The 18,832-nt window shown below is 38.8% G+C and overlaps 1 protein-coding gene across 1 annotated transcript in view; it reads left to right on the top strand.

Moving 5' to 3' along the window:
- The window catches only part of cabp4 (calcium binding protein 4), a 29,234-nt gene that overhangs the window by 9,792 nt on the left and 610 nt on the right, over nt 1-18,832 (top strand). The window contains exons 5-8 of the mRNA XM_042389550.1: nt 4,768-4,798; nt 5,405-5,548; nt 13,014-13,123; nt 17,451-17,598. Coding sequence (XP_042245484.1) covers nt 4,768-4,798; nt 5,405-5,548; nt 13,014-13,123; nt 17,451-17,598 — 433 coding nt within the window. The remainder of the gene's footprint in view (nt 1-4,767; nt 4,799-5,404; nt 5,549-13,013; nt 13,124-17,450; nt 17,599-18,832) is intronic.

The raw sequence follows: 18,832 nt of genomic DNA, 5'->3' as shown, positions 1-18,832 counted from the left end.
TGGATCTCTGCAAAAATCACACCAGGATACTTCAAAACCGTCTGCATGTCTTAATACTACTAAAGGCCAGTGAGAAAAAATGTTTTCTGTTTTTTGGGTGGATTTAACCTTTAAGAGAGCAAATTAAATAAAAAGACAATGACAATACCGTTGTCTCCTGATGAAATTTACAACGTATTGCTGCCCTCTATTCCGTTTGTAGAATGAGTTCAATCCTTATGTAGAGTCCAGTGCGATGGAGAAAATTAATAACAGCTTTTGTTGTTTCACAATGTTCCATGATGAGTATGTATTTCAACAATCTGAATGATCTGTAACTCCAATTTCTAACAAAATTATTAAAAATATAGGTGGAATAAAGATGAGTTTGGTGCAGAGCAGTTTATAGTGAAAAGAAACCAAAGAACACTTAATAAAATGGAGGTTTACAGACTGAGTCACAGAAGAAAGATATAATGAATTGTTACACAGAGTGGTGTCGGAAAATGGACCCATTTGTTCAGCAGATTTTAAGTGGTGACTATTGATTGAAAATTTAAACACTGGTTGTTTGCTGTTTGTGGTTTTGTTTGCTGTAATGCCCTGTTTGCAAACCAATAATTGCGGATACAGAATGGGTCAAATGACCGTGAAAAGTGAACATCATTACCCACCTCTGTTCATTCAGACTGATCTATCTGATACAGGCCTCGTTCTCTAAATCTTTAAAAAAAAAAAAAAAAAAAAAAAAGCAATGCAGTGCCTGTTTTATTACCCCGCTTGACTCATGTTACGTCACTGGCTGTGGCCATGTCTGATACCCTGATCCCAGATACTGTAGCTGCAGGGCATCACAGAATATTTGGGAAAATGACAACAGCTAAAGATCCAGCTCAATGGCACCTTTCTCATTTATTTTAAAAACATGAGTTGATTTATGTACCATGCATCCTTTACAGTAAATGTCTAACTGTAATATAAAATTTGAATGATTTGACTTATTTTTTTTTGTGTGTGTGTGTGTGTGGATGTTTTAGTCCTAATTGGCCATGGAAGATTTGTGTTGTCCTTCACAGAACCAGTAATGTGTTTGAGGTAGTGGGAGACAGACAGAAAGACTTTGGCTACATGTCTGACTCTTTCTATTGAGGAAGTGGACGTGGATCAGATCCAGGATGTTAATGAGACTGACTTAAAAACTCTGTTCTATCAAGGACAGAACTCTTAATGGCAAATACCCATTAAGATAATTGATGGGAAATGGACTTTTTCTATGTTGTACTAAAACTTAAATGGTTAAACTTCGCCACAATGTAGATTTGTATTTGATGTGGACTGTTTTGTGTAATATACATTGTCTGTTTATCTATATCTTTCATTAAACATCAGTTTGGTTCTTTGTTATCTTATCATTGCCTAAACATAGTGTACATGTTCTTCTTTAGTTATTTAATCCATGAAAAAAATTGTTATGTAACAGTATCACAGTTCTTTAGTTAGATCAAGGGCCTTTTGTTTTTGTCATTCTTGCATTTTTTTTCTTTTATCTGTTCTGATCCCTGTTATGCGTTTGATTCTTTTTCTTTTTTTAGTTTTTTATGTAATGCACTTTTTAAAAATACTTTGATTATTATTGTTACTCATAATAAATCCTTTTCATCCTGGAACCTTAAGAGACCCTGGTGAAACCATAAGCAGAGCCAAAGGCTTTTCCATAAAATGCCTTCATCATAGGAGAGGGATTTACTGTAAAAGATAACAGCAAAAATCTACGCCAAAGGGAGTTTTGTGCCTATGAACGTTTTAATGATGTTTCATAACTAGATTTCTTAATAACTAATGACACTGTTTCATTGTTTTAAAGCCAATTTATGGGGAATGAAAACCGTTTCACAATGACCTTGAGCGACTGTGGACTCGTTCTTCCCTGAGTTACTACCTCACCTGCCATGACTGATCTGCTTTGCTCTCCTGTGACAGTCCCTGGTTTGAATTTACTAGTAGCCAGGTACTGTAGAGGGGGTCTGTGTCACAGGACAAAGGACACATTGTTTTGGTTGCTGCCTTGAGACTGAGGCATGAAGACCATCCATCCTGCAGTGTTCCTAATCCCTGCATCAACACAAGCATTAATAACCCCCTTAGCAAGGTCCACTGTCAACCCTCATTAGATCCAACTAGAGAAAGGGCTGGGAGAGACAAATAGCAAAAGAAAAACAATTGTTGATGTCAAGCAAAAATGGACTGAAGGAATGAACATTTGCTTTGCATATACTGTAACTGTATGGACGTTTTTAAGTGCCTTCTCCATCTGAGGAATATAGGCCTGTCCACATATGTGTCCATGCGTCATGCTTACAAAGCAGTAGGCTGCTCAGTGGGCCATGTGAAGGCAGACAGAATGAAATTAACTGTTAATGGGCTCGTTCTGACAGATGAATTGAGAGTCTGCATGGCATGCTGTCTAATCCTTTCTGGACGAAAAAAAAATCCAATTAATGTGTTGACCTTGCTATCAAAATATGCCCTTGTAGGCTAGAAGATCCTTTGCAGGGTAAACAGCGGTGCTGCTGTACTCTGGGCAACAGAGATGTTTTAAGTCGTGGTGTTGAAAATCATATTAAAACTTAAAACAGTTATCTAAATCACAAGTGTTGTAGTATTTGAGGCACAGCACTTTGTATAGTGAAATAACTCTTGATGCAGTTGCATCTTGGCATTGCATTTGTGTTTTAACTCTGTTGGCAATTTCTACAGTGAATAATCATTTGAACGTCTGCCATGTGGAGCATCTTCCAAATAAACCACAGGGGCCTCTACTTTTCCTGGAGCTATTGTGCACTTGAACAGTATGACCTTGTATGATTTATGTATTAGCTGCCCTGAGTGCCAACATGTATTAGGAGAAAAAATATTGCACTTTTCTTTGCATTTCAGTGTCATTGTAGCTCTGATTTGCCTTTTTTATCTCTCACTTTTCAGCAGTGAAAAGAACAACTGAAGGCTGAAAAATCCTTTTTTCTAATAAAAATAGCAATAACATAATGAAAATAGGCTCTTGATGAAAAGCAATGGCCATACATAATAATGTAAAAGTAAGGTGAGCATTAGCATTAAATAGACTTAAGAACATGTTACTTCAGAGATGCATTAAGCTATGTTATCATTCACAATTGTCTATCTCATCTATATGCAATAATGAAGTGTATTTTTACGAGTGCTTTTGTGAGTTTTGCATATAAAACTATTAAGTACAGCCATCAGATAAATATGAGGTAAAAAGTGAAACATTTCCCTCTGAAATACAGTGGAATAAAAGCACTGACATAATAGAAACATTCAAGTAAAATCCAAATGCTGCACATGGACAGTTATAATTTGCTATTTCCACTGCTGCTAGTGTGTCTTTATCTTACTGTCTTTAATTCTATCCAGTCTCAATATTTTTCCTTACCACATTAGAACGAGGACAAACAAGCCCTCAGCGAATAAGTGCAACAATCAGAGCTTTTATACTCTCCATAAGCTCTTGTATCAGTCTAGTGTCTTTGAACTTATAGATATCCTCAGGCTTGCGGCGTCTTTGTGCTAAACAATATCTCCATATGTCAGGCTCCGTTGCTCCATACTAAGATGACTGAGTTTGCATGTTTCTAGCCTCCCACTGTGGATGTGATGATGTTTCTGCAGAGGACTTGCACATTGTTAACGAGAGATTGAATGCTGCTGTAGGCACAGTTATGATTTAAACAAGGCATCCTGCTAAAGAAACATTGTCTCATTACTTTTATGAAATGATTCATGTAATTTCACAAAGATCTTTCAATCAACCATGCTCTACATATGCAAATTCAAGTCAGCACATGTTTACAAATATGCTAATTATAAAATTGAGTCAAGGACTGAGGGGTGTGATATGTGCCATCACATTTTTTAAAATATTCATTCATGGGCAATATGGATCCAAATGAAACACCCTTTTAAAGCTAACAAATTTCTTGCCTGAGGATCTGTATTTTTACACTATTGCAACTGACGACCAAATTAGTTTGCAGCGGAGTTATTAACATATTGCTATTTTAAACCCTCGGTGCACATAAATTTCACCACTTTATGCTTATGCTTAATGAGCATCTGTGGAGATTTTGTTCCTAGCTTCTAGATTTGCATCATTTTCTCTGAAAATACATGAAAAAGTGAGAGGAAGAGAGAGAGTGAGAGAGAGAGAGAGAGAAATAGAGGGAGAGTCACCCTGAGCAAATGTCAGAACAAGGCAGAGAATACTGAGTGTTTCACACACAAGGCTTTATGCAAATTATATGCCTTGTGTCTTTGTGTAGGCAAGTGTCTAACGTGTGTGTTTCTGTGTTTACATGCATCTATGTTGCTTTGCGACGGTGCAAGGTGTGCGCAACTCACGCTCACATGTTTGTGCGTGGCTGTGTATTTGCATGCACACACACTCAGCTTCGGCTGCGTCTCCCTCAGGATGCTGCAAATGTAGTGGATGTGTTTGGGTGAGTTTGTGCGTGTGGGAGTGTGTGATATTGTGTCATTTTGCAAATTAGAAAGACATGTCTGGGTTGAATTCCCATTAGAGTTTACTGTCAGTATGCAGCAGTGTTGACATGATATGCATGTTATGCTAATTTGGTAGTCAAAAACAGATTATCACTGGGGTATTTCTCAGGAGAATTTGCAGCTTTAAAGCCACCCTGATTTTACATCCCGTCCGCCGATGCTCTCTTGTAATAGTTTCCTCTGTCTTTCTTTTTCTCTGCTGCACAGGAGAGAGAGCTGATGCCAGAGGAGTTAGATGGTAAGATGATGTTGGTGTGATTACGATGCAGGCACACAATAAATTACAACTCAACTACACAGCTTTATCAATTGTAGGCATATTTTCTCCTGTTGTGATTGCTCCTCTTCGTGATTCATGTAAGAGACTGAGACGGAAGGTTTCTCAGACTGCCTTGAAATGTTCTAGCCAGTGACTCAGCTAAAAAATCAATTAAAGCAACATAACTTGATGTTACTGAGCATACTACTGGCTGCTGGAACTTCCAGACTGTGGTCTGTCATAGGCTACCTTTGGCGACAAATTACAGACTCAGAACCAGTTAATTGGGGACAGCGTGTTCAATTGGGGCAAAAGCCATGTCCCCAATTTGGAAAAAGCTGATTTTTGGGTCAGTGGTTAGGGTTAGGGTTAAGGGTAGAGTTAGGGTTAGGCAGAGAGTGGTTATGGTTATGGTTAGGGTAAGTCTCCAGGAAATGAATGTAAGTCTATGTTATGTCCCCCAAAGTGACCATGAGTGACCATGTGTGTGTGTTGGTGTGTATGTGTGTTTGACTCTTGGGAAAAACATTTTACCTTGTTTTACGGTTTGTTGCAATCTCTGTAATTTGTTTGTGTGTCTGTCAGAGCTGCAGGAGGCCTTCAAGGAATTTGACTACGATGCGGATGGCTTCATCCATTACAAAGACATAGCAGACTGCATGAGGACCATGGGCTACATGCCTACAGAGATGGAGCTCATCGAGATCATCCAGCAAATCAAGATGAAATGTGTGTATTCATCTGTCTGTTTGTATGTGTGTGGATAGTTTTCATTTCTTTCCTCAGTGGCTACACCATGTGTGAATGATTGATGGGTCTTTCTGAAGTGTGAATGTGTGAGTAATGTGTCTGTAAGTGTTGCACAAACACGTGTGCTTGCATACGTGCTTTTTTTCTATGACTACATAAGGAACTGATGTTTGTCTTTGGAGTTGGGGACATTGAAGATGTTTTAGCAGACTGATTGATGGCCCTCACTCTGCAGGTGCAAGGGTGTATGAGTGAGTGTGATGAGAGAATGTGAGTCTGCATGTACAAGTGTGTGTTTCGTTTAGACCTACATTTCCTCTGTCTGCTTTTATCGTCAGCGTATTTTTTTTCTTTTCCGAATGTTCAAGTATAAATCTCTATGTTCAAAGTTCAAGGTGAATCATCATTGTATTGATATCTGGATTTCTGCCATAAGCATGGAGAACTTGTTCCTATAACACCTACATAGTGTCAAAGCAAGGCCTGTAAAATCTGACAACACCTACTATATAAGATTCTGCCAAGTCTTAACGTAAAGCTTTAATTGATACACAGGGCATAGACACAAAGAGCGGACTAGAAGTGTGACGTTTTTATTGTATGCTAATTAAAGCATCATGTATGCAGCAATCCAGCAGCATTGGTTTACAGTATAAATGAGACCTGTATCACACTTACACTGCATCAGAGCATTTTTTACATGTTTATATGCAGTGGAGCAGCGGAGGTCCCCACAGTGTGCAGGTTGCACACTTTTAAAGAGAAACTTTAACTCTGTATGTCCACAAGATCTGGCTGCGTCATGTTTCAGCTCTGTCAAAGCTAAGTTACTGTTTCAGTGTCCTGGAAATGTTTCATAAGCAGAGCATCTGCTATACATGTAGTTGTGCCTCTGACTTTAACTGTGATCACTGATTTTAAATGATAATACAGCTCACCTCACAGCACAGCTGCTGTCATTAACCTGTATTTTTGTTAATTTTGTCAGATGGTGCAGTGATCTTAAAATAATGATTTTATCTGCAGCTGAGCAGACAGATAATAACTACTGGTTAACAGGTAGTATTTATCAGCCATTATCAAATTTCACACCACTTCCAATGTTTGACAACAGAAACAGAAAATATGTAAATGAGAATAACTATAATGTGATCACAGAGTGCAGGGGGAGATTTGAACGACACTGTCTCACTCCCTCCTCTCAGTCTCTCTCTCTCTAAATACAACCATGAAAACTAGTTTTGCTGTATGTGTGTTAAGACAAAGTCAGTAACATATGAAAAGCATAATTAAACATTAATTTTGAGTCAAACGTAAATAAATACAGGCATATATAAACACTCACATTTGCATGTCACACTTCAGAGACGTGAGCCAGTCCAGCAAAAATAGACATGTCAGACAAAGATAGTGGAGCAGGCATCTGCAGACCACACGAACACTGGTTAGAATGGCAGGTGATCGTCTCTGGCATCTGTGACAGAGCTGGGACATGACGCAGCCAGGTGCCATGGACGTTATAGGGAAGGCAGCTGAAAATCTTGTCACCTCGCTGCAGTGATATAGAAGTGTACTCCTGGGTGTGGTTACAGGCGCAACAAAGCACACTTCTGAAGACTCGACTACACCCAGTTCAGCGAGAGACACTTACGTCAAGTAGTGATCATTTATAGCAAATGGTTATACAGTTAGATTTGGCGGAAAAGGTTCTGCTGCTTGAGGGAGTTCTCAAAGAAGCCGAGCAGCAATGAGGATTCTGCTTGGAGAGCTAATCCTCCTAATAAATAAACAGTACCAGTTAAAAGTTTGGACAGACCTTCCCATTCACTTGAATGAGGAATTATGTCCAAACTTTTGACCGGTACTGTATATACACATTAAATCTCAGTTAAAATCTTAGTAGTCAGTCTTAATATTGAAGTACCACATAAGGAGGAGGTTGCGGTGGTGGAAGGAGCTGCAGCAGCAAACTGTGTTGATGAGAGCGTAATCGGCAGAGTGAACTGTGACATTGTCAGTTTAAAATGTTCACGGTATACACCAGCATGAATGTGATGATGATGATGTGGATGTTACCAGTCACACAGCTGTGGATGAGTCAGTGATTGTAAAAGCATATTGAAAACAGCTGAGGCCAATCAGCTGAAACAAGTACAACTTCAGTGCTCTGCCTGAGCTAACGCTATGCTCCATTAGTAGTGGTGTCGCGTTAGTGTGGTCAGAGGTGAAACAGACTTGATACTTATGGGCAGTGAAACATTGCTTTACAGCCTATTATTACTCTACTCTTACTCTAAAGGGGTTGCTTCACCCAGATTACAAAAATCACAGAGTTATCTAGCATTTTAGACAGTTTTGGTTTTATTTGCTGAGGCTTCTACTGAAGAAATAGTTCTTATGCAAACTGTCAACAAGGTGTTCTGTGTAATGGGGACGTTTCTGGATGGGAATGTTGCTGTTGAATCTGTTTGTCATGATCAATGCTGTGAGTACTTTCCATTGTATTGGGGTGGAGGCACAAACCTCCAAAGACCTGGGCAAATAAAATTCAGCATGGCTAGACACCATCTTTATTTTATTTTATTTTTTGTAACTAGGTGAAGCAACCCTTTAACCAAGTGGTTAGGTTAATCATACCAATTGGTGTAGTGTGTGTTGTTACATGGTAGGGATGTGCAGAAAGCCCAGTATTTGTATCTATATTTGTTTGGAAAATTATTTATATTTGTATTTGTATTCGAATTAAAATGGAAATAGGTGTAAAAATCCAGTTTTTATTTTTATTACACTTTTAATTTTAGGATATTTTTCTTCCCGAAAACAAATAATTTCAAAAATATTTGTACGAAATAAATGTTTGTAAAAAACCCACTATTTGTGCTTTGCCGAATAACGTATTTGTATTCAGGCATATCCCTATTACATGGTTTATTATAATAAGGATTTTGAAATTAGAAACATCTATATGTGTAAGTGCCTTCTTTGAAAAAAAGCCTGAAGTCAGGATCAATTTACACACAACATAGCATTGAGACCCCAGGACAATAGCACTGATAATGAGCAAAATATTGTGGGACCAGCGTATAATCGTTTGGCCTCAAAACATACATCATGTTAGATACAGTAAGGTGGTGATCCTCAGGGACCAGAGTGCAGCTGATTTTCTGACCTAGCAACTAGTTAATTGGATTCACCTGCTGTCCCAAGTGTAAGTAATTTCCTGATAAGATGGTTAAAATAGCAACAGCAAGGATCTTGAAAAGCAGGATTGAGAGAGCCACTGCAGCGTAAATGTCCCCAACTGATGTGAACAGAACACAAATGTACTTTAAATTCATACTTCATGCCGAATTACAGGGAAATGTGTATAAAATGACTCATATTTCATTGAGACGCTTCCATTTAATGTAATGTTCCAGCCATAAAAACGGTGTTTCAGATTTGAATTATAAGCTTTATACACTATAACAGCAATGAATGGCAGCAGATGCACAATATGTGATGCTTCAAACAGAGTAGAAAAACATTTTTATCTCAAAGGGAAACTATGAGATAAATTTTGAGAACATTTGTGCTTTATTTTTTTCAACATAAGTATCATGTCATACTGTATAATATGAATTTTTCATCTGTTCACTGATGTTTTTTGACCTATAAGGTAGAATGGTAGACATTTATAGTTTAATCTCTGCAGTTCTGCAGTAATCCCTATAGAGCCAATGATGCCGTGAAATTCATTCATTCATTCTTTTTCCCATAACTAGCATAGCACTATCAATTTAAGAAAAATAATCTCCCAAGACTTTTGGGATAGGTTTTCTACTCCATGATTATAGACTGACCCACTTAACGCACAGAGATTTTTTTAAGGCAGTGTCAGGAATCCCCCCAGACTTCTGCTCCACAAGCCAGGCAGCCAAAATAATATATACCTTACCTTGAGGCAACTATGAAAATCCTTTGCTAACTGAAAAATCATATAATTAATTGCAAGGAGTGGTCTTTTATCTCAGAATCCTTCAGCTGCTGCTGTAACTAGTAGATGGCTAGTTAGATGACAGCCATTAGATTCAAGATTCAGCCCCATGAAAATGCTTTTCCGTGCAAGCAGAGTTCGCCATTTGATTCTCATCCGCCACAGTCCTGAGACTGAGAGCACTGATTAAATTTCTGAACCAGTAAATGACCGCATGACTTTATTGAAGTAGTCTTTCACATCCACCAATGCCCGGATAATGAAAACAGACCGAGCCTATTCATCTACACTATCAAATAAGCCTGTCTTTTGTCAAACTAATAACATGAGCCATCTCATTGTATCAGTCTGTTTTGATAATTGCCATGGGGATCAAACAAAACAAAACTGGGTTGAGAGGAGCATAAATGAGCACATAGTTAAATGTATTATAAGAGTCTCTGAGCACTAAGGACATTCATTAACGTTTCACAGACAACATAATATTAAGTCAGGAAAGGAAGCCATTACTACCTTTACAGAAGTACTGCACTTAAGTACAATTGTGAGACACTTGTACAGGTGTCACCCCAAATTATGGGATGTCATGAAAACTACAGTTGGTCTGCAGGATAAAAGTAGAAAAGAGTGGCATTAGATGGTTTTAACTCTGACAAGTCATTGGCCCAAGAGCTCAATGAGTTAGATTTGATATCAGATTTGACGTTCACAAATTTTCTAATGAATCTGATCAACTAAAAGTTAGCCTTTCTAACTTGTCCCCCCTTACTATGTTTGATAATGCACTGTTAAGTGCTACAAATGCAAGAAAAGTCCTGGCCCAGATAACATTTGGGGCCGCTTGCTCACCTGTCATGTAAAACAACTAGGTCCCATTTTTAATTATATCTTCATGTTGTCATTCAGCCAGCAGAGGTTTCCAAAATTATGGAAACAGTCTATTGTGATTCCTGTTGCCGATAACAACCACCCAAAGGTCCTGAATGACTATAGGCCAGTTGCCCTGACCTCCCTGGTCATGAAGTCCTTTGAGAAACCGGAACAAAACAAAGAAAACAGGAACTTCTGGACAAAACCCAACACCTTCTTGATCCATTTCAGTTTGCTTACACGGCCGGGATGCTACTGCCATCTTGCTTGACCTTTTATTCAAGCACCTAGAGGGCAGTAAAACTCATGCCAAGCTGTTGTTGATTTTTCATCAGCTTTTGACACCATTCAACCCCACCTGTTGGTGGATAAACTATCTTAACTATTTTGGTGTTGACTAGTTTGGCTGGTTGGATCCTTGACTTCCTCTCCAACAGGACCAAGAGGATGAGGGTGAACGAGTGCATGTCAGAGGAGTTCTCTTCATCTACAGGTTCATCTCAAGGGTGTGTCATCTCACCACTCCTTTATATTCTGTATACACATGACTGTCGGAGCCAGTTTGAGAACCAATATATCCTGAAGTTTGCGGATGACTCAGTTATAGTCAGTCTCCCCCACGATGACGAATCAGGTCATGGCCCTGTGGTTGATTATTTTTTTAAACTGGTGCCAAAATTCATTCCTCCAATTTAGTGTATCAAAGACAAAAGACGTGCATAGACTTTAGACACCATCCTCCTCCCACTCAGAGCACGATCACTGAGGGTCAAGAGGTGGAATCTGTCGTCGGCCATAAATACCTTGGTTCAATCATCGAACAATCTCACTTTTGAATGTAATACCATGACTTTTCTGCCTACGAAAACCAAGTTTCATGTTGACAGGTCCCTGATGATGTCTTTTACAAATCCTACATAGAATCAATTTTATCATTTCCCCTCATCTGTTGGTATGGCAGTCTAAATGTCAAATCCAAGAATGCACTGGCTAAAATAGTGAATACAAGCAGCAAAATTACAGGTGTCTAACAGTGGAGCCTGTCTGTTCCGTATAGCTGTCAGGTGGTGAAGAGGGCAAATTACATCCCGTCTGACAGCACCCACCCTCTTCATCAGGAGTTTCAATCCCTACCCTCTGACACCCGCTTCAGATTCCCCTCAATCAAGACAAACAGATACAAACACTCATTCATCCCCACAGCCATTACCCTCCTCAACTCAGGGAGAAGATCATAGCTTGCCCATCATGAGTAAGAAGGCCTACTTGTAGGATGAAGTTTATGTTGATTTCTGATTACGTTGTTGCCGCTGGGTGGATTTGTTGATGAGTTTTGATTGTAATGCTATGCTGGTCATGTAGGGGAATGCCAGGATAGTCATCATTGTATTGTATTTTGATGCTAATGCTATGCTGGTCATATTTTATGTAGGGGGATGACAAGATAGTCATTGTTACTGTTCTGACTACTGTTTCAATGATTATGCTTGTTCATTGATGCAGTTCTGCTGAGTCTGTGTCACTCTTGCTAATGCAGGTTTGTTTTATGTTGCACTTCAGGCTACAAAACCAAATGCCCTTCAGGGACAAATAAAGTTGAACTTTAACTTTATCTTTAACAAATATTGTACCCTTTATTCCACTACATTTATTTAACAGCTAGTTTTTCACTGATTGTGTTTTTATTTGTTAAAAATATGTTAAACCTGACTTGAACTTCAAACTAAAAATGACCTCAAAGGCAAAACTGACAATAAAACTATACAAGATATTTGATTATAATATTTACCACTTTTCTTTCACTTTCACTGATCACTCAGTGTAGTCAATTTTTTCAGATTCACTTTTGAATTTTTCAGTTGACACTAAGACCTCCTTTTGGCCAGTTGTTTTGGGGCTGCATCCCCAATGGCCAGTTACTTTCAGAATGACAGGTCAGTGGTCTGGACGAGCAACAAGTTGTACAAAACTGAAAAATTCAGCTGTGAAACTGAGAAAAAGTGACAGCAAAGGAGAAATTCCAATTAAATTCTGTAGATTACTACAGTAATCTCTTCTCTTTACTGTAGTAATCAAGTGTTGCATTTGGGGGTTTTGGTTTCAAATTATTTTTATTCACTTTCAATTTAATTTATTTAGTTTGATTTTGGGTAGATTTTGTTAAATTATTATGAAACAAATCTAATTCCATACATATAAGTGTAGCTTCAAGCCACACCAGGCAGCTGTTTTTCAGTGAAAGGGCTCAGATAAACCTACAGTATAGTAAACTACATGCCCAGCACCACATGACAGACAGACGTGCTAGCTGGTCAACATACAGGAGCATTTAGCAGCTAAAAAGATGGTTATTTCTCTGAGAAGTTGGTAGAGACTAAAGCAGAGCAACAAGTAGCATTAATAACATTCACCAGGTGACTAGATACAGCTGCAAATGAATGCTAAGTTTCCCCTTGTCTGCTGAATGTTTATGCTAAATAAGCTTTTGTTTGCTAATAGGTTCACGATCATGACTTTATAAGATGATAATATGTCAATGTTGTGTTTTCCGACATGTATGTGCCAACATCCACCTGTGTGTGCTCTGTCTTCCTACAGGGGGTGGTCATGTAGACTTTGATGATTTCTGTGAGCTAATGGGACCAAGGATGCTGGCTGAGACAGCTCATATGGTCGGGCTGAAGGAGCTCCGCTGTGCCTTCAAACAGGTAAGAGGCCCCCAGCTAAAAACTCAAAGAAGTCTGACTTCAAGCAGGCCGCCTGGTATTGTGACAGTAGGCCTACTTTGAAGTGTGCAATAGGACCTTTCCTTAGAGCGTTCAAGAGTTCATGGCTCTCACTTGTAAACAAGCCTAAGGGAAGTGGCATAGCTGTCTATTAATGCAGAAGAAAAATGGGGAAAGAGGATAATTAATATTGATGTTTTAATGTAGCCTAGTTGCAGCCACTATATATGTGCACTTCTCTGTCTCTCACCTGTTCATTAGTGCTCATTAGACATGCCTGCTCTTCTATTTTAAATTTTGTGGTGCCTCAATAATCTGCAGGAAATCTCTATTGAATTGCTATCTCTGACGTCAATACAGAGGCAGGTAAACAATTTGATTGTCCCCCAAAGCCAAGTCCTGATGTGACATAGCCTTTGACCAAACAAAACAAATGAGGTGATGATGTTATTTATAAGCACAGCCACACACCTGGGTTCAGCCATTTAACACATTACTACTTGATAGGTTTTTAATGATTACTGCAGAACGGACAGCACTGAAAGTGCTTTTAATGGTTATAAATATCAGACTAGAGTGTACAATATGCTAGTGGACGCTCCTGCTGTTCATTTATATGGGCCAATCTATATTATAAATTTGTTCTCATGCATTAAATGTGACCACTTTTAGCGCCTAATAAAAGCTGCTGCCTCAGGGAAGTTATGGCATTTAAATTATGGTATTTCAATGTTAATGCTTTTTTATGTAAAATATGCTCTCTCCATGGCTATACCAAACAGTGTTTAGTTACACCTCAGAACGTAACAATGTTAGGAGCTAAAGCAAACAATGTAAATTTAAAACAAGAGTCTGTGAGTTTGTACTTTAACACAGGATTGAGCCAAGTGCTAAATTTAGCATGCTAACACACAATGCTAACATGCTGATGTTTTGCAGGCCTACCATGTTCATCATATTAGTTTGAGTGTTAACATTTGCTAATTAGCACTAAACACAAAGTGCGACAAGGCTGATGGGAATGTCACTAGTTTTGCAAGTATTTGGTCATAAACCACAAATTGACTTGCTTGTGGTGCCAGATGAAAAGTCAGGTGATAACATAATCATAACAAAATATATATAAATAACAAAATAACATAATAATCATTTTCATAAATAACTTTGGTGATGTTATTTATGAAAACAGTTGTGGCGAATTTTCACCAAAAACCCAAAATATCAACCTCACTGTAATGCTGCGGAAAATAAAGTCATGTGACACGTATTAAGGCTGAACCCAAATGCAGACACGGGACAAGCAGGTAAGGAGAAGTAAGTCTTTTGTTACAGAGACTGGGAGCAATGGAGAGATGGTGGCTGGATGGTGTTTGGGCTGAGGTGAGGGGGAGGAAACCAGGAGGTGGTTGTCAGAGGCAGGGTTGCCAGGTCTGCACTTTTCCTGCGGAATTGGGCTACTTTTGAAGTGTTGCCACGGGTTGAATTTTTTGTCCACTGGTTGGGTAGACCTATTTTGCATGCAAATTACATGAATAATATCTATAAATAAAAATCCATATTTTAAACGAATTTTTTTTTTATACCCAAAGCCTAAGCCTACCAAACTGACTCCAGATCAGCATGTACACACACACCAACACACTACCCATGTACACACACACACACACACACACACACACACACACACACACGACATACTGTAATGCTCTCTGTTGCCTGGCACCCGCCTCTCAAACCCTTCTCTGGAAAACTGCTTTAAATGCTGACACACTAAACATTTTTGGGTGTTACTTTGTAGATATTACAATACAATTGGCAATGACAGCAATGCTGTTGGACTTTAAAAACAGTATGTATAGTTTGGCAGAGGCATATTTTGAGTTCTGAGGCCTGTGCTATGAAGCAGGATTTGGAGTTAGCGAGGTAACTTCAGGTTTAACTCTGGGTTTTCAAGATTACAACAGTGGTTCACTTCTTACCGGGTTATATTGCCATGGTAACTTATGCTTAACAGCTAACCTGCTCCGGAGCAGGTTAACTGACCGATCAGATCACTGGAAAAAAAGGAGTCATCATTCCTACATATCCCGACATGGACAAAAGTCCTGAGTTTACAATGAAGTGACAAGTAAAAAAGACTAAAACATATTTTTATAGGTCAATGGAAACATGTTATTGTTCCAGGCTTTATATTTCCACTCTGGTTTCAAAACGGAGCTTCTAACAAACAGAGAGGTCATTTACGACACCAAATACATGATGATAATTTTAGCTGCATTTTAATTGTGTAAACTTCACTTCACTACATTTTATCCCTGGAGTGACAGCTGACAATGTGGATGATTTTACACTCTGATTCCATCACTGCAGCTCAGAATAACATCAGACAACTGTTTGATGATAACTGGAGATAAAAACAAAAGTTTGTCTTTTATTAGAAAATAATCCAAACACTTTTAATTAGCTCCCATGATTATAAATGCAACATTTGGGTCAGATAAACCTCATTAGTCATTAACTACTTTTCCACTCTTTGCTTCAGTGGCAGAAACAATCTGGCATTACTTGTAAGTTTTTTTTTTATGTGACATATTCAGAAAGGTTTCATCTTCATCCAACTAAATAGCAAAAAATACTCACTCTATACTTAAGTCATATGTAATAATTACTGCATTTATTTTAAGCCTCAGCCTACTTTTAATATGTGGAAATTATTTCTAGTGTTTCTACATCTTTTTATTCTGTTGTATGATTACAGACTCGTTAACATTTCACTTCATTAAATATGTCAATTAATATGCTGTCCCTAAAACAGAAGTTTGCTGCAGGTACTTGGTATCACCATGTCATCTCATATCATATGAAGTTATTCATTCATGGTTCTGATGATGTCGCTCATAATTAACAGCCTTTCACATGAACGTGCTCGTAGCTGGAAAACCCACAGTTGACTGAGCTAGTTGATAGCCAGCTTTGTATGCAATGTTAGGATCAGTGAAGCAAGCTAACAAAAAGATATCCTGGCTATGTTGAACTTGCATTATGAATGTCTGTAAAAAATGTCACGAAAAAAACATCTGTATACTTACTCCAAAACCAAATAGACAACATTTTGGTCTTTGTGTTTTTAAGAGTCCAACTGCACCTATGTGATGTGTGTATGACTGAAACCCTTCATTGTATAAAGTTTCATGACAATCAGTTGTTGAGATATTTCCTTTTGGACCAAAGTGCTGGACTGGCTGACAAACACACTGACATTACCATCCCAGACACGCTGCTGGTAAGGCTAAAAAACATACTCTGGTCTTGAACTTCTGTGGTGTTTTAATGAGCTTTACTTGGTTGTGTCTGAGCTTTGTGGGGAGGCATCTGACCCCATCTATCAAGCTTTTATCTGTAGGCAAGACTCATTCGTTTGCATAAAAAGTTTTTAAAAGCGTGTGTTGCTCTGTTCATGTATTAAAGTCGTTAACAAGGTTCAATTCAATTCAGTTCAGTCACTTTATTATCCCAGATGGGAAACTTGACTCGCAGTCAGGGGCAAAAGATAAAGCAACAAAACAAGTAAAAAACAAAAACAAAAGACAAAAACAAAAAGCATAAAAATGTTTCTATTGTTTTCTATTTTGAAAACACAAGGTTACATGGTCATCTGCTATTGTATCTAGAGTTTCTTGCCTCACGCTTGCATCATCATCAAGGTCCTGAATGATACAGTCAAAATCCAGAAATTCACATGTTCTGACGTTTGACTGCACTGGTAGAGAATATTAATTAAATCTCAACACTATTCTTGAGTAAAAACTTCTGCAACTTCAAAGCACCCTTCAATCAAATGAGAATAAATTTCCAACTCAGTCTCATAATCACTTTAAAAAGTCTTTCTCACTTCAGTACTAACACCTTGTGAGTCAGTGTTGCCCCATCTGCAGACTCAAGCTGTTTTCAGACTTCCAGGGACCTCATGTAGCCATGTTACAGCTATTACCCGAGTGAAACTCGATGATAACTGAAGAAATTTAATTAACTTTTGCGTGGTATAATTTATAAAATTATTTCTGTTTATCTGGGTCTTGTGATAAATTTCTCTCCCCTCTGTTTCTGTCTTTCTTCCTCTTCCTTGTACTGCATTCAATCTGTCCACCCACCTCATTAGCCCAGCAACACGCATTGTTGTTCTTTCATTCTTTGCTCTTTCTCTCACCCCTAATCATCTTCACCTTTTTATCTATTTATTTGTCTCTCTTCACTCACTACATGTCCTTGTCTCCACCTCTTTGCTCTCCACTAACCCAACACGTTGCAGTTTGACTGTGATGGTGATGGAAAGATCACACTCGATGAGTTGAAGGAGGGCATGAAGACCCTCCTGGGGGAGAAGCTGAAGAAAGGAGAGCTGGAGGAGATCCTCAGCGACATTGACCTCAACAAAGATGGCAACATCGACTTTGATGGTGAGCGGTTGGGGGCTGGAGGGGGGGTGGATAGACATTAATACAATTCATAAAAACCAATGATAAAGCACTTGGGACAGGCGGGTGTTGTGATTTACAGGAGGGAAGAGTGACGTAGAGGAGGGACAGAGCAGAGAAGGTCAGCAAATCTAGTTGGAATGGGTTGAAGATGAAGGGGAGAGAAGGAGAAAATGGGGAAGAAATGAGGCAGGAAAAGGGTGCGATGAGAAAGGAGGGATGGTTAAGTCAAGGTTGGCTGGTTGGAAGGGCCAATCCAATCTAATCAGCAGTGCATTAAGACAATCAATTCACATGCCTGGACACCTGTCACATGTTACACGTAAAGAACACACACTGTTGGACGGCTCAAGGACTTTGCAGAAATTACATTACCATGTATTACCTCGCGAGTGAATAAACACACACACACACACACACACACACATATAAACACACAGATGCACGTCAGGCACCATCAACACCACAGTGTGTTAGTGCGATCACAGGCTGCCGAAAAAAGCAGAGGTGCTTAGAGGTGTGATCCTGTTTGTCTTGTCTCAGCAATCCAATCAATTGCAATTATCGGGAACATATGAAAAGGCGTGTCAGTCTCAGAAGGGATCAATAAGCAGGTGCTCCTCATTATCATCAATTAGCCCCTAGGGCAGCGTTTGAGTGTATCTATCCAGTTTTGTCCACACTGGCAGAATATCCAACAATCAGGCACCAGACCGATAAGCACTGGGGAGACGGATCTGAATATCTAGGTGCAGGTGAAGCTCAAGTGACTGATTCGATGGTTTACTTCTTTTTATAGAAAATGGTTAGAGGAGTTGTACCTCAAGAAACAATGTTAGTGGGTTCATCCGGAATTAAAGCTTTAGTTCTCAGTCAATCAATAGATTCGCATCTACAATCAGAAGTCTTTCAGAGCAAAGCCCTCCAGGAAGACAATGGGTAAAGGAAGATGTGATTGATTGGATGGATTTAGTGAAACCTGCCTCAAGCGTTGACAGGACACATCAATAGCTGTCCTGATTGACAAGTGAATCCACAATAATGGATACAGCAAGCTGAAACAAGTGGTAATCAAACTGATTACTGATTACAAGTCAAGAAGAGATGAACAGAGCCTGAAAAAAATGACAGTAGGCATGTTGGAGTTGTTAATATTTAAAGTTTAACAAGGCTTAACCAGTTCTTTATTATTATTATTTTTTAACAGCAAGAAAAA

The sequence above is a fragment of the Thunnus maccoyii genome, chromosome 2 (assembly GCF_910596095.1).
Source record: "Thunnus maccoyii chromosome 2, fThuMac1.1, whole genome shotgun sequence".
NCBI lineage: Eukaryota > Metazoa > Chordata > Actinopteri > Scombriformes > Scombridae > Thunnus > Thunnus maccoyii.
This window is presented reverse-complemented; position numbering and strand designations above follow the sequence as displayed.